The 14541-nt window shown below is 36.7% G+C and overlaps 1 protein-coding gene across 1 annotated transcript; it reads left to right on the top strand.

The window, feature by feature from the left end:
* Nucleotides 1–1064: 1064 nt before the first annotated feature.
* Nucleotides 1065–2357, top strand: LOC113272028 (F-box/kelch-repeat protein At3g23880-like). The gene has a single exon (XM_026521943.1). The coding sequence runs from the start codon at nt 1065–1067 to the stop codon at nt 2355–2357; it is 1293 nt and encodes a 430-aa protein (XP_026377728.1).
* Nucleotides 2358–14541: the final 12184 nt, after the last annotated feature.

Here is a 14541-nt window from a genome sequence, read left to right as displayed (position 1 = left end):
TCTCATATATAGTTGACCCGCGCATTATGCCGGCCTACTAAGTCTGCAACTATGTTGTGCTTGGGCCAGCTACAAATTTCGGAGTGGATAATCCTGAGAACGTGTACGTATGAAATAATAGTACTAATGTTTCAACTAGGGTTTCACGGGGAAGGTTTTTATAAATGACAGTATTTTCCAAGTTCAAATATGCTTTGTACGGAAACAAGCATTTAAATGAGCAAAAATGGAAAAGATCTTCCATCATTTGTGTATTTCCTGCTTGGGATATGAGCAACTTCTCGTTGGAAATTTCAGTAATACCAGGTTCAAAACCAAAGGGCCGCACGTAGCTTGTACGCACCGGAAAAACCTTTATGCAAAGATCGGTATCTCAACCACTATAGGAAAGCAATATTATGACACACCTCTATTATATATAGCATGGGCCAGCAGAAGCATAAACAATCTTTCCAGCCATCCAGGGATATGCAGTAGAGGATATTAACCAACATGCTAGCATATCCAAATAAATATTAGAGATCTGCCTTGATAAGGAAAATGTTAACCTCTAATGGAAAACTGTAAAACTTGCCTTTCCTAACTAAGTATCTTAAATGATATCAAACATATATGTATCACAATGGATGTTCATGTTGTTTTTCATTTTTTTTTTTTTTTTTTTTTGACTAGAAAAGGTTAGATGCGAATGTTCAGGCATCCACATTCAAGACTGTCCAAGGTCTTTTGATTGTTTCTTCTTTGGTTCTCATCCACATTAAACTAGCGCTATTGTATAATCATTTTAGAGCATTGACCGGTTGTTCTCATCCAAAACCCCAAACCAAAGTAGAAACAGGCAGTTTTGGTAGTAGTCTTACTGCTTGACATGCCTTTACAGACGGACTCCGATGGGTCCAGTTGTAAGTTACCAAATTCAGAAAATGAGGATGATAAGCTCTTTATAAATAGTCTCACATTCTTAACAAATGAAACAAATTATCTGAAACACATTGTTTCTGTAGCCATTTCTTCCCTCGGCTGTATCGCCTCATCGCTTCGTTCCTCCATATAAGTTTTTGATAATGGGGAATGTACCATCTTCCCAAAGAGAAGCAAAAGGAAAAGCAAAAGCAAAAGAAGAAGTAGCCATGTCAAAAGTGTTTAGCCTTCCGGAAGACATTCAGGTAGATATACTCGTAAGATTACCTGTTAATTCAATTTTAATTTGTAAGTGGGTTTGCAAGCCCTGGCGTAATCTTATTCGTACCCGTAAGTTTATTCAGTATCACCTTAATTTTAGTATTCAGAAAAACAACCGTCGTCTCATTGTTCGAAGTTTAAACGGGCAAAGTAATAGTAAACCCAATATTTACAGCATAGATTATGGATTACTATCTTCCTCAGCTTCGAACTCGTTAGAATTAGATGATGTATGGCAGGAAGCTTTCCAGATGGATTACCCATTTCAATGTAATGCAGTTAAAAGAGTTTGGATTCTTGGTTCCTGCAACGGTCTAATTTGCTTAGGTATTTCGAGTAATGGTAGAAGTGAATTTGACGAAGATAGTAGGATGTATGTGTGGAATCCAACCACTAGGGAATACAAGAAAATACCAATTCTACTAAATGATCTCATATATGACTTGAATGACAATTTTTACAATGTTAGATTTGGGTTTGGTTACGACTCCAATACTGACGATTATAAGGTTGTAAGAATCGACGATTATGCAAGTTCTCGTCACTATCAAGCTGATGTGTATTCATTAGCATCCGGTGTATGGAAAACTATTCCAACCATTCCTTACTCCTTCAGAAACACAAATCGCGGTGTTCTTTTCAATGGAGCGCTTCATTGGCTAGGAGGTAGCACTAACAAAAAGACCGCTCCCGATGTTATAATATCCTTCGATGTTAGCAAGGAGATACTCATCCATGTGCCGTTTCCTAAAGAAACTATGCAGCGCCCAATGTGCAAAGAGTTGGGAGTATTGGCTGACTGCTTATGTTTATATCTTGGAAATGAGTTGCGTACTGAAGTCTGGGTGATGCTGGATTATGGAGTCAGAGAGACTTGGTCTAAGCGATTCACCTTCACCCGAGACAGCTTTCCTGGATATGTCTATCCAAACCCGATATGGTCTCTTGGAAATGGTGAGATTGTGGTCGTTACTAATTCTGGTCTTATTTTATACGATCGACAAAATGGAATCGTGAGAGACCTTAATGTTTATTCCCAAGCAGATGATATGTGCGACTTCTCTACAAAGATAAGTCATCACATGAGTTATGTGCAAACCTTAGTTTCACTTGGCACAGGTTGTTATGTGGGGAAAACGAACAGGATCCAAAATGGACATATATGGAGTTATTAGCGGATAGCGACCAAGCTTAATGAGGTAAATATCATAGCACAGTGCAGTTGATTTTCATTCCTTTTATTTCTTTCCCTTTTTAAAGAATTTAAAGCTGAACAAACGAATCTATTTGGCCTTGCAGGGAGCACCTTCACATGGAAAAGAATGGAAGACTATGGATTGCCCAGCTCTTGAACTGTGGATATTTATTTTGCAAGCCACTCTTTGGTCTTCGGAAGATGATGCAAGATAAAAAAAAAAAAGAAAAAAAAAATGTTGGGGCAGCACGCAAGTTATGTGTTGGTGATGAATTCTTTTGAGAGCCTAGTTTCATTTTGATCCGGCACTTTATGTTGGATTCTTTTAATTTTGTATTTTTCATTTTTTAGGGTTTCACCTAGCTAGGACTATTTATATAAGAACCTAATTTATTCGTCTTGAATATTTTTAAATTATGGTATTTTTCTTAATTCGATTTTCATGGTTTGCACAAGTAGATATTTAAATCATCTAAACCCTTTGCCACCAACTAAGTTTCTCTGGACATTTCCATGTCCTCCAAAACTACAGTTTTTCTTGTGGAAAGCAATCAACGAAGGCCTTCCGACCTTCACCATTCTAAATCATATCCACCTCACCAATACCAATATCTGTCCACAATGCAACTCTGATCCGGAATCTGCTGGCCATATTCTCCTCCATTGTCAAGTGGCAATGGCCTCATGGAACATTCTCCTCACAAGACTCCATACTCATTCAACCACAACCCAAAGTCTTCTCAATTTACCAAACCCTCAGATGACTATCACCCAAATTCTACACTTGAAAACTCATCATTCTATCAAAACAACCTTCTGTTTCCTTTTCTGGTCCTTATGGATAGCTAGGAATGACTACATTTATCGACAAAGACAACCAAATCCAGGTAACATTACCAAGATGGCTATTAGTCTGCAACAAGAATTCTCTTGGGCACAGGAGAACCTCCCTCCTGTGCTGCCTAGAATGCCAACTCTTGCAAACCCAAGAAATGGAACACAAACGACCACAACAATCTACATATGATGGTCAAACCTAATCTAGATTGGATCAAGATCAACATAGACGGAGCAGCGCGAGGACACCCAGGAATAGCTGGAGCAGGTTTCATTCGTAGGGATGCTTCTTCTAACACCCTAGTAGCCGTAGCACAACCACTAGGAATCACCACCTTCCTCACAGCTGAATCATGGGCAATGCTGATAGCGACCAGGACGGCAAAAGAACGAAACTGTCCAAAGGTTGAATTTGAAACCGACTCGGAAAATTTTCTTCGATTTCTAACCTCGGATGTCGATCCGCCTTTGTACATATCAGGAATGATCTCTGAAACCAAACAGATCATGAGACAGATCCCCCACTGCATTGTCAAGCACAACTACAGGGAAGGCAATCAGGCAGTGGACGGATTGGCCAATATAGCGGCAAACAACAACCAACTGGAGAACCTTACAACTTTATTTTGGAACCATACTATCCCACCACGCATTAATCAAATTGTAATGGATGATTCCTTGGGTATCACCTACCCTCGTATAATTGCCGCTTAATTTTAATAATATTTCCATGCTTCAAAAAAAAAAAAGTTTAAATTATTAATGTTCAAATTGACTTTGACGTGGACTTTGATTTTTAGATATCTGCTTAGTCATTTTCTGTTTTCAAAAAAAAAAACCTAGCTATTTGGTCTATTTCAGAGAGCAGTAGGTAAGATCCCAATTTTTAAACCCCAAACCTAAAAATGACAACAAAAAACCATTCAAAAACCCTAGTCAATCTTTTCAGATTTCATAGATATCTTAGTACGTCATCATCATCAAATCAGTCTCAAAAGCTAATCGTAAAAACTCAGGCTTTTTCATCATCAGCGACACCAGGTCTTAATTCTTCATCTTATTTGATTATTTTCTGTGATAACACTTCTACCATAGTTTTTTCTAAGAATCCAGTTCTACATGGTCGCTGCAAGCAAATAGATGACAAATTTCACTTTCTTCGTGATCTTACAAATGATGGAGTTATCAAACTGACTCACTGTCCTAGTCAAGATCAGATTGTTGATATCATGAGAAAGACACTGAAGTTGAATTCCTTTGTAAGGCTTAGAGTTTTAGTGGGTATGTGTTCTGAATCTATGGTAAACTGAACTTCTGGTTTCAGTTTAAGGGAAGAAATGTTGAAGTGGTTATCCTTATTGTCAGTCGAACTAGCCTAGCCTTATTGTCAGTCGAGTTAGTCTAGAGAATAATCCATATTGTTCCGGGTTTAGTCGTTGATTTGTTCTTCCTATTTTGTTGATTTCATCTGATTTGAATTCCATCCCTGAGTCAACTTAAATATTGGGGGTAGAAATTTGGGTTTTGTTTAACACCCAAATTGAGATTTGATTTAATCAGTAAACTAGGGTTTTGTTCGTTTCGGTGAATAAAATTTTGTTTGATTCAAAAATTTGGTTTCAACTTAATGAAATTGAGATGTTGATTTGAATCACTAAACAAGGGTTTTGATTGATTCCGAAGTTGGGGTTTGTATTTATTGAAATTGGGGTTTTGATTTGGGAGAGTAATTGATGGCTTTGTGATTGAAGAGTTTCCGGCGGTTTTGTTTCTTATAGAAATCAGGGGAACTTGATTAACAGAAACAAATTAAAGAAAAAAGAAGAAAAAGAAGCAATACCCAGTACACGAACCTTGAATGCGATTGTAACCACTAATTGAGACGTATACTGTTCATGAATGTTGATTTTCTAAGAGTGAGAGATCCAGAATTGAAGCCGAGGAAGAAGATGAGTTTGGCAAGGAGGAGGAGAAAGAATAACTAAGTATTAATCGGTCTGTTGAATGCGATCCGTAGATTAGTTGTTTTTTTTTCCAACCGTTGGATATTAGATCCATTTCAAGGATAGATTTGTAAACTCAGTATTTTACGGTTTTTTATTTCCCAAAATCAATTAAAGTTAGGTCATAGAGGGTCAAAATGGGTCAACGTCTGGTCCAGGTACCAAGCCCTAACGTTGTACAAATATTAGATCAAAGCCTAGTTTTGGTCTAAACCTGAGTACCAAACTCCAATTACCCAAAACCTTTACTTGCGATTTCCGTAGCAACTTTCTTGAATTGCATTATTATACATCTAATTAATATTTTTAGTTCTCAATCTCAAAAATTCAAATCTACAAAGAGAAGATGACCAAGTTGGGTGGTCATACTTAAATGATCTCATAGTCATTATGCTGGCCTACTACAAGTATGCAACTATGTTGCACTTGGGCCAGCTACCAATTTTGGAGTGGATAATACCGACAACGTGTACGTATGGGATAGTACTAATGTTTCAAATAGCGTCTCATGGAAAAGGTTGCTATAAATGACAGTATTTTCCAAGTTCAAATATGCTCTCTCTTGTTTTGATTTACTCAAGCTAATATAAATCGGCGAGTCTTTATCAAACACAAGGAATAACTTGGACGGTACCAAAGACCAATATCCAAGGATCAATCAACAATCGTAAGGTCGGACTCTCCAATTGATTGATCTAACGCACAACATGTATTACTTCAATTATATAACAAATATAATGCGAAAATAGAAATAACACAGACACCAGAGATTTTTTTAACGAGGAAACCGCAAATGCAGAAAAACCCCGGGACCTAGTCTATATTGAATATACACTATTAAGCCGCTACAGACACTAGCCTACTCCAAGCTAACTTCGGACTGGAATATAGTTGAACCCCAATCAGTTTCCCACTGCTCCAAGGTACAGTTGTACTCCATGCGCCTCTGATCCCAGCAGGACACTGGGCAGTTGATTCCCTTAGCTGATCTCACCCACAACTAAGAGTTGCTGCAACCCAAAATCGCAGACTTGATAATAAACAAATTTGTCTCACACTGGAAAGTCTATCAAAGGATAAATCTGTCTCCCACAGAAGAACCCTAGGTTTTTGTTCCGTCTTATGATATGAAATCAAGGTGAACATGAACCAATTGATAATTCGGTCTTATATTCCCGAAGAACATCCTAGATTAATCAATCACCTCACAACAGTCTTACTTGTATAAACAAGAGGACGTCGAGGAATCACAAACTGTGAGACGAAGATGTTTGTGACTTCTTTATCTTGCGTATCGGAGAACTCTCACGATCTCAAGCCAATCAATAAGATTGTATTCGTACGATAGAAGATGCAAGATCAGATCACACAACTACGATAAAAGTAGTATCGGTCTGGCTTCACAATTCCAATGAAGTCATTAAGTCGTTAACCTGGATTTAGAGAAGAAAACCAAAGGTTAGAGGAGAATCTACTCTAGCGAGAGCACTAGTATCACACAAACATGTGGGGATTAGTTTTTCCCAATGCTAGATGTCTCCTTTATATAGTCTTCAAATCAGGGTTTTGCCTTAGGTACAAAGCAATAAATATTCACCGTTAAATGAAAACCTGATTTAGATTCAAGCTAATGTTTCTCAACCGTTAGATCGAAAACTTATCTTGACACACACACTTGAGATATACGTTTACTGGGTTTGTGAAAACCTTTGCTAAACGTGTACGTGTATGTTGGTCCAACATGGTAACCCAAAAGGTTAACCATATGAGCATTTCATATTAACCTTGTTCTTCTTCACCATAACTAGTTCAATTGACTCAAATGAACTAGTTAGAGAGTTGTTCAATTTCTATGAGATCTTATGTAACTACACAAGACACAATTGAAACAAAGATGATTCGATTCGATTGAATCGGCTCATGAACTTTATAGCCACGGTTTGCATACTGCATTTCTTAGTAATTTAAGTTTCATGTTCAGAGCACATCTTTAGATCATAACCCACTCAAGTTTGCAAACAAGTCCGCGTACTTTAGGCAACCGACAGAGTTTTCCAAACTCAACAGAAAATCTCGGCAAAGAGACTTCCGCCATTTCGCGGACTAAACACGAAACGAGTTTTTGGAAATCCCAGCAGAAATTCTCGATAAGAGAACTTCCATCAGTTCGCGGACTTGGCAAAGCCGATTCCTCCGGTTTCTCTCAATTAACAAAGTTAGCAATCTTCAGATTAAGGAATAGGACTTATGCACATATGTGTTTCCACACAATGTTCATATCCATCATTGGTTATATTGACCTAAACTCTCATTCCAACCAATGAAACATTCTTAGAGGACGTTATATAGTTGTTACATTATTTCTCGTCAAACCGATTTTCAAAGTGATTGAAACATTATGACTTTCGTCACTAGGTGAAGATAAACCTGATCAAAGCGAAACGATTTACTCACACATGATTTCGAGATATAGATAAGTAGAGTATACACAACTCGAAATATCAAATGTGTATGATCCAGTCTATATAGCATAGGAATTTTTTCTCATAAGAAGTAGGATATAGAATATATAGACTTTTGAGTGATAGATAAGTTCAAGCCTCCACATACCTTTTTGTTGATGAAGTTCCACGGTTCCTTTAGTAGATCTTCGTCGTTGTATGATGAATCTCCATGAAGTCCTTGATCTCAACTACACTTTTCTATCCTAGTCTGAGACTTAGCTATGTAGACTAGAAATCAAGACTCATAGTTTTGATCACTAACATTGACAAACATGCTTGATATAACAACGCATGCGAGGTTGACCGATCTATTCTCTAACATCTATTCTTTGTAAGTTTGATTTTTTTTTCTTTTTGCTCAAACATTATGTGGTAGTTTTAGGGTTTTGTTTTCTTTAGTTTTTCTCTTTTCTGCTCGGTTTCATAATGATTTTTTTTTCTTTAGTTTTTGTTTCGGGAGAGACAATTATTTGTGATGCCGTTTTTTTGAATATAAAACTGGTATTTACTGTTACATTCATATAATTTAAGGAAAAGTGGAATAGAGCAATTTCAAGAGGGCGGTGACGCTCACCCAAGAATGGGTATTCTCACCACGCGACGTGGGGGCTTATATGACTTAAGGGTTTAAAGGGTTTGATTAAGAAAAAATTAAGACATAAAGAAGATGTGAGATGCAATTTATCTAGACCAAATACATTGTGTATATAGGAGTTGTAAGCACGGTCGCTAGACTCTCTACCAAGCGACATATCTGTTGGTTAAATTTTGTTTTTTTTTAAACAAAGAAGCAACCATATATTAAACAGAAATATTTCTTACATCATGACTTATGTAAGGAGTTAACATAGCAGGTGGGTGTAACCAACATTCCCCACATAAATTGTACTTATGAGCTGCCTTAGCTAATGCATCCGCAGCTTTATTACAAGCCTTGTACACAAAAGTACAAGACCACACAGGATTAGTGTTACATATATCTACACATTTTCTCAGTAAAGGAAAACTCTGCCAGTGACAAAACGTAGTTTGTTGTTGTAAAGGATCCGCAAAAACTAAAAACAATCGATCTTGTAAAGGATCCGCAAAAACTAAAAACAATCGAGCCTTATGGCACGGCCGCACGGGTCAGGCCCTTCTCGTTAATATTATATCTAGATTCTGAAAGTGAAATGAAATGGTATCTGTTCTTCCCTCTTTTCGAAAAGTAAAACCCTAAATAATTCCTTTCAACAAGGAGATGGCAGCTATGCCAATGTCACGTCTTCCGAGAGATATTCAAGTCGAAATCCTTCTGAAATTACCGACAAAATCGATATTAACTTGTTAGTGTGTATGCAAACTCTGGCTTAATCGAATTTCTATCCCTAAATTTATCAATGATCATCTTAGAATTAGTATCCAGAATAAGAACAAGGGCTATTTTGTGTTTCCTCCCCTCCCAAGATCGGTAATTTGCGTTTCCTTCCCAAATAGATCAAAATTAGTGTTTCCTCCTCTCGTTAGATTTTCCATCCAGTTCTCGGTTAGCTGAGTCAGCAGTACTATCCATGTGGAAATTTTAACATTATTATTTACAATCTACCCAAAATACCCATTTTCAATATGTGCCCAATACGTGTGTCAATCCTGTTTCATTTTTAGAAATATAACTAAAATAACTCAGTCACTTAAGCCTTCTCTCGAACAAGTGATATGCATTCCACGTATGGTGACGGGGAGAACTTTGTTGGAATTCGTCTACTTATTTACTAAATCTCCTTCCCTGCAAAATAAAATTGATACACAACCCATTGATATCTAACAAACCAGGATTCTTAAGCATTCAACAATTTCATCCTCAATCAAACGAATCTCTTCTTTACTAGTTCCATGTAGTTCTAGGGTTTCCTCTTTCTACTGTTGTATATTTAAAATGGTTAGGGCTAGATTAAATCTTCTGAAACGATTGAGATCGAAGAATATGTCCTTGAACTTGATCCTAAGTATCACCGAACACTATTTCATCATTTGAAATTGGATTTCTGATATCAAAACTTTGGTTTTCGGCGATTGAAAGGGTTTACAATTTTTTTGATCCCAGGTAACACATAAAAGAATTCATCATTTGAATTTTGATTTAAGATATCAAAATTTTAGATTGCCGCGGTTGAATGAGTTTGCAATTTGTTCTAATTTTTTTTTGGATTTAGAGGTTTGAGAGTTCATGGAGGATTTAAAACAGTTTGTTGCCATTAATGGTGATTGAAAATGAAGTACAAATTGGGGGGAAGTTCCTTCGGATGGATGTCGATGCCGTAATTGAAGATGATGTTGGAAAAGGGGTTCAAATAGAGGATGAAATAAACAGAAAATAAATTGTTGTACTCCTGACTTTCAAGGCTCGAATAGATTTCTTTTAGACGATTATTTCTACCCTCCCAATATCAATTGGCGATTGCAACAGGTATGTGAAATAATGCCTTCAGGATACAATGAAATCCCTACAACAGAGAAATTGGATTCAAGGTTTGCACCCCTTGACCCAACCAAGAACACACGAGAGATGTTTCTGATGATGCTTTAGAAAGAGAGAAAACAAGTTGAATTGATTGTTTAGAATGGGAGAATACCCTCACTACTTATAGGGATACTTATCCCTGTTGGAGATGCCTCTTCTCTTCCAAAAGACACATAAGGTGTCTATTGGGAATGGTTGTGTCCTTATGAACCATCACACCTGTTAGAGGTGTCTATTCATCTCCAACTAACATCCATTGTGTTTATTCAACACAGAACACTTCCCCCTCATAGCAGAAAACCAAAACTGAAAATAATTTTTATTTTCTAAGATATTGAAAATATCCAACAATCTCCCCCTATTTTCAATAACAACAAATCAAGGTAAAAAAAACTTTAAAATCAGAGTGCATCACTCAAGTGACTTCCTACGTACCCGAGTGAGATCAAGCCAACGTAGTTCAAGCTAAATTGAAACTAAGCATCATCGTTGAAATCAATACATAAATGATAGGTATATTTTGAATTTGAACCTTCACTTAGTGTAAGAAATTCAAAGCCTTATCGAGGTTTTATTGTGAAACTAGTCTTGAACCAAGTACCTCTTGTGATAAAACCAGAATCTCCACACATATTGATTTCATAAAATCATGTGTTCTGTAGCTTAGCGCGTTAATGGCCATGCGCTTATATCCTGGATTCATGGGTCTTCTTTAGAGAACGGTCTTCTTCTCTTAGGAAACATCCTGATTTCCATACCCATATAGGTAAGTCTCCAAGGTGTTTCTGCGATACACCTGTAAGTAATTATAAACTCATTAAGGATTTATATCCATCCTGTTTTCTTACAAAAACCAGCACTAATTAGAAATGGGAAGTTTTATATTAGTGCTCCATAATCTCTAGCCATAACTTGTTGCTACCACATTGAACCTTGTTTATCGTTTTCAAAACATAGGTTGGGTTTCTTCTATGGGATACCAACCTTCTTTCACAGACCTTAGTCCCATTTCTTTATACTTCATTGAAAACATGTCCTTTGGGAGACTCTTCATGATAAGTTTGCCAAGTTTTTCCCGTTTCTATGGTCAACTGCAATTACTCCTTTTCTTAAGTAATTGACTTACTGTTCAATGTAGACTTGTATGTCTTCAATTTTCATTACAAGTCTTTGTTAGAGACGTTATATATCATAGCCTGATTCACAATTAATCAAGACCGCTTGAGATGGCTTCTTCCAAACATGGGATCTCTACAAGTTAGGTTCTAAGCCATTTCTTCTCAACAATTGCATCTGCGCATGCAATCAATTCTGAAAACATTATTAAAAATGTTTATATTTACAAAATAATTGCAACTTCTCTAGTGATCCTAATTAACATTTACGGTTAATTCACAAGAAGTCATTATAGACTTGCATACACTAGAGGCATAGAAAATTTGTGGGCATTTACTTGCTATTTCAACAAGCACATTATTACGATGATTGACTCCTCTACTCATACCAAATCTTCTACAAATTTATACCTAAAAACATAGACAATGTCTATTTAACATTTTACATTGTGTGATGAAAAACGTTCATAATCTATGCATCGGTAATATCGTAACACCTCATCGTTGGAATTTGGTCGGCCGCCCAGACCCCCGTTTTCCAATATGTTACATATTATCCGGTATTCCACTCCTTTTGATATCATTTAAGACATCCCAATTTCCAAATTTTGGAACCTATAATTCCTTTTGTAAGAATTATACTCATATCATATAATTCCTTATCTCAACAATTATTGATGATTTTGGTTATAAAATAACCTACCGACTAGAAAATTTTATATGACATTCTCATAGAAATTCTCCCCCATTTCATGATAATTTTCAAATGCATAAATGCAACAAAATTTCATGAAACATGCATTCGTTTCCAAACTTTTATGCATCATTTCCTTCACATTAAATGGCATACAAGTCCTAATAATGGGAGAATATCTTATGTCTCCTGATTTTAAAAAATCTACAGAAATATAAATTTTCTAGTGCATGCATACATGTGACTAGTAGTCTTCACATGATCTCCCAGTGTTCTTTGGTAAGTAACTATACAGTAAAGGTACTTCTCATTAAAATTAAGAACAAACGGCCTGCCAAAATGTCTAGTTTCATGACAACCCCACTCAAACGAGCATATGAAACTCAATTTCAAACAGTCAGGGAGAAATGGTCATTTGCAAATTAAAGCACTTCTAAACTAGTTCCAAGACAGGCTTAAAATGAACATCACAATCACCGATCGAGTGAGATCTTTTAAAGTGCCCGGAATCTGGATACCCAACCTACTGTTTAAGTTCCCATTGTATATTTTTCTCATAAATTCCTAAGAAGGGAAATTATCAAATCTTCCATACACAAAACAGATGGAAGCTCGAGTATCATTTCAAAATGTATGCGTAAAATCAAATACTAATCATGTAATACAAAGGGAACAAGAAACCACTCACAATGACAAGTACTCGAATGAAGAAACATGTAAGCTATCTTACTTCGTTGCAATCATAGGTCTAAAAACCTGATCACAGATAACAAAAACGGGGCATCATCATTACATGAATCCCACTGATCCATAATTCCTAAAGAAGGATATCTTCAAACCCATATAGCAATACAGTCACTAGTCATTGGGTCTGGCTCTCTCTTGACTATTTATGGGTTTAGAATCCAAACTAGTGGATTTATATATGAATCATAAATTATCAGGGGCTAGTTCTCCAATCCATTATCTATACTTAATTAGACAATAGAAATTATGATCCATGTAAACACGATAAGAATAGAACAGAGTCAGAGAAGAAGGGGTACATATCTGATTTCATGGAAGTTTCCCTTAGCGAAAACCAAAAAACCATGTTCTGTCTACAGCAAGTTCGAAGTTTATTGTCCAACTTCCCTCTTCTAGTTTCACCTGTCTTGTTTCAGTTTCGTCGTTTTGCAAAGAATACAAGCCGCTAGCGCCGTGACTTAATTAAATTAAAGCCCACTGCCCATAGTATCATAGAGCCCAAACCGATGGTCCAAGATTATTCAAACATACGCACATACATCATAACACAGTTCCTGAAGTTGCGAAAATCAACCAGGAAGTGCTTAAAATTCATCAATGTTTCATCCTCCATTGTCAGAAATAATCGTCTAAAACTGTTGGAAAAGGGGTTCAAATAGAGGATGAAATAAACAGAAAAGAAATTGTACTCCTGATTTTCAAGGCTCGAATAGATTTTTTTTAGACGATTATTTCTACCCTCCCAATATCAATTGGCGATGGCAATAGGTATGTGAAATAATGCCTTCAGGATATAATGAAAGCCATACAACAGAGAAATTGGATTCAAGGTTTGCACCCCTTGACCCAATCAAGAACACACGAGAGATGTTTCTGATGATGTTTTAGAAAGAGAGAAAACAAGTTGAATTGATTGTTTAGAATGGGAGAATACCCTCACTACTTATAGGGATACTTATGCCTGTTGGAGATGCCTCTTCTCTTCCAAAAGACACATAAGGTGTCTATTGCGAATGGTTGTGTCCTTTATGAACCATCACACTTGTTTGAGGTGTCTATTCATCTCCGACTAACATCCATTGTGTTTATTCAACACAAAACACTTCCCCCTCATAGCGGAAAACCAAAACCGAAAAAATTTTTATTTTTCTAAGATATTGAAAATATACAACAGATGATTGGTGAAGATTAAGACAGAGTTTGATCTGAATCTGAATTTGGCAGCAAGATGGATCTGAGATTACAAGAAGTTGATGATGCTATTGAAGTAATGGGTTTTGGTGGTTGATTTAGATTGCGGAGATGGGTGATGTTGAGCACTGTTTGACGGAGATGAAGCTGATGACGAGATGGTTGTTGCTGGGCACTGTTTGATGGAAATGAAGATCATGTTGACATTATGGTTTTTGTTTGTTGGTATATTGAAAAAATTAGAATTTGAATGGGTTCACGGAGTTGGAGGTTGAAATGAGTTACCATATGTGTTCGATTTGGTGTCGTGCGATGTAGAGAGTCAGGGAACGAAATGGAAAGTTGGCTCTGACAGTGAGGAAACATATGCTACTGGTATGGCGTATTTCACCAAAAAAGATGAGGGTTTTTAGGGATTTTTTTTTGCCACACGTATATTTTTGCCACGTGTGTACTCTTGTTGACTCACGTAACCGAGAATTGGATGGAAAATTTAACGAGGAGAGGAAACACTGATTACCGATTTTGGGAGGGGAGGAAATGCAAAATAGCCCTAATAACAATCATAAAATC

This window comes from Papaver somniferum, chromosome 4, assembly GCF_003573695.1.
Source record: "Papaver somniferum cultivar HN1 chromosome 4, ASM357369v1, whole genome shotgun sequence".
In the NCBI taxonomy this organism is placed as follows: domain Eukaryota; kingdom Viridiplantae; phylum Streptophyta; class Magnoliopsida; order Ranunculales; family Papaveraceae; genus Papaver; species Papaver somniferum.
The sequence above is the reverse complement of the archived record's forward strand: the minus strand, read 5'-3'. Positions and strand labels throughout refer to the sequence as shown.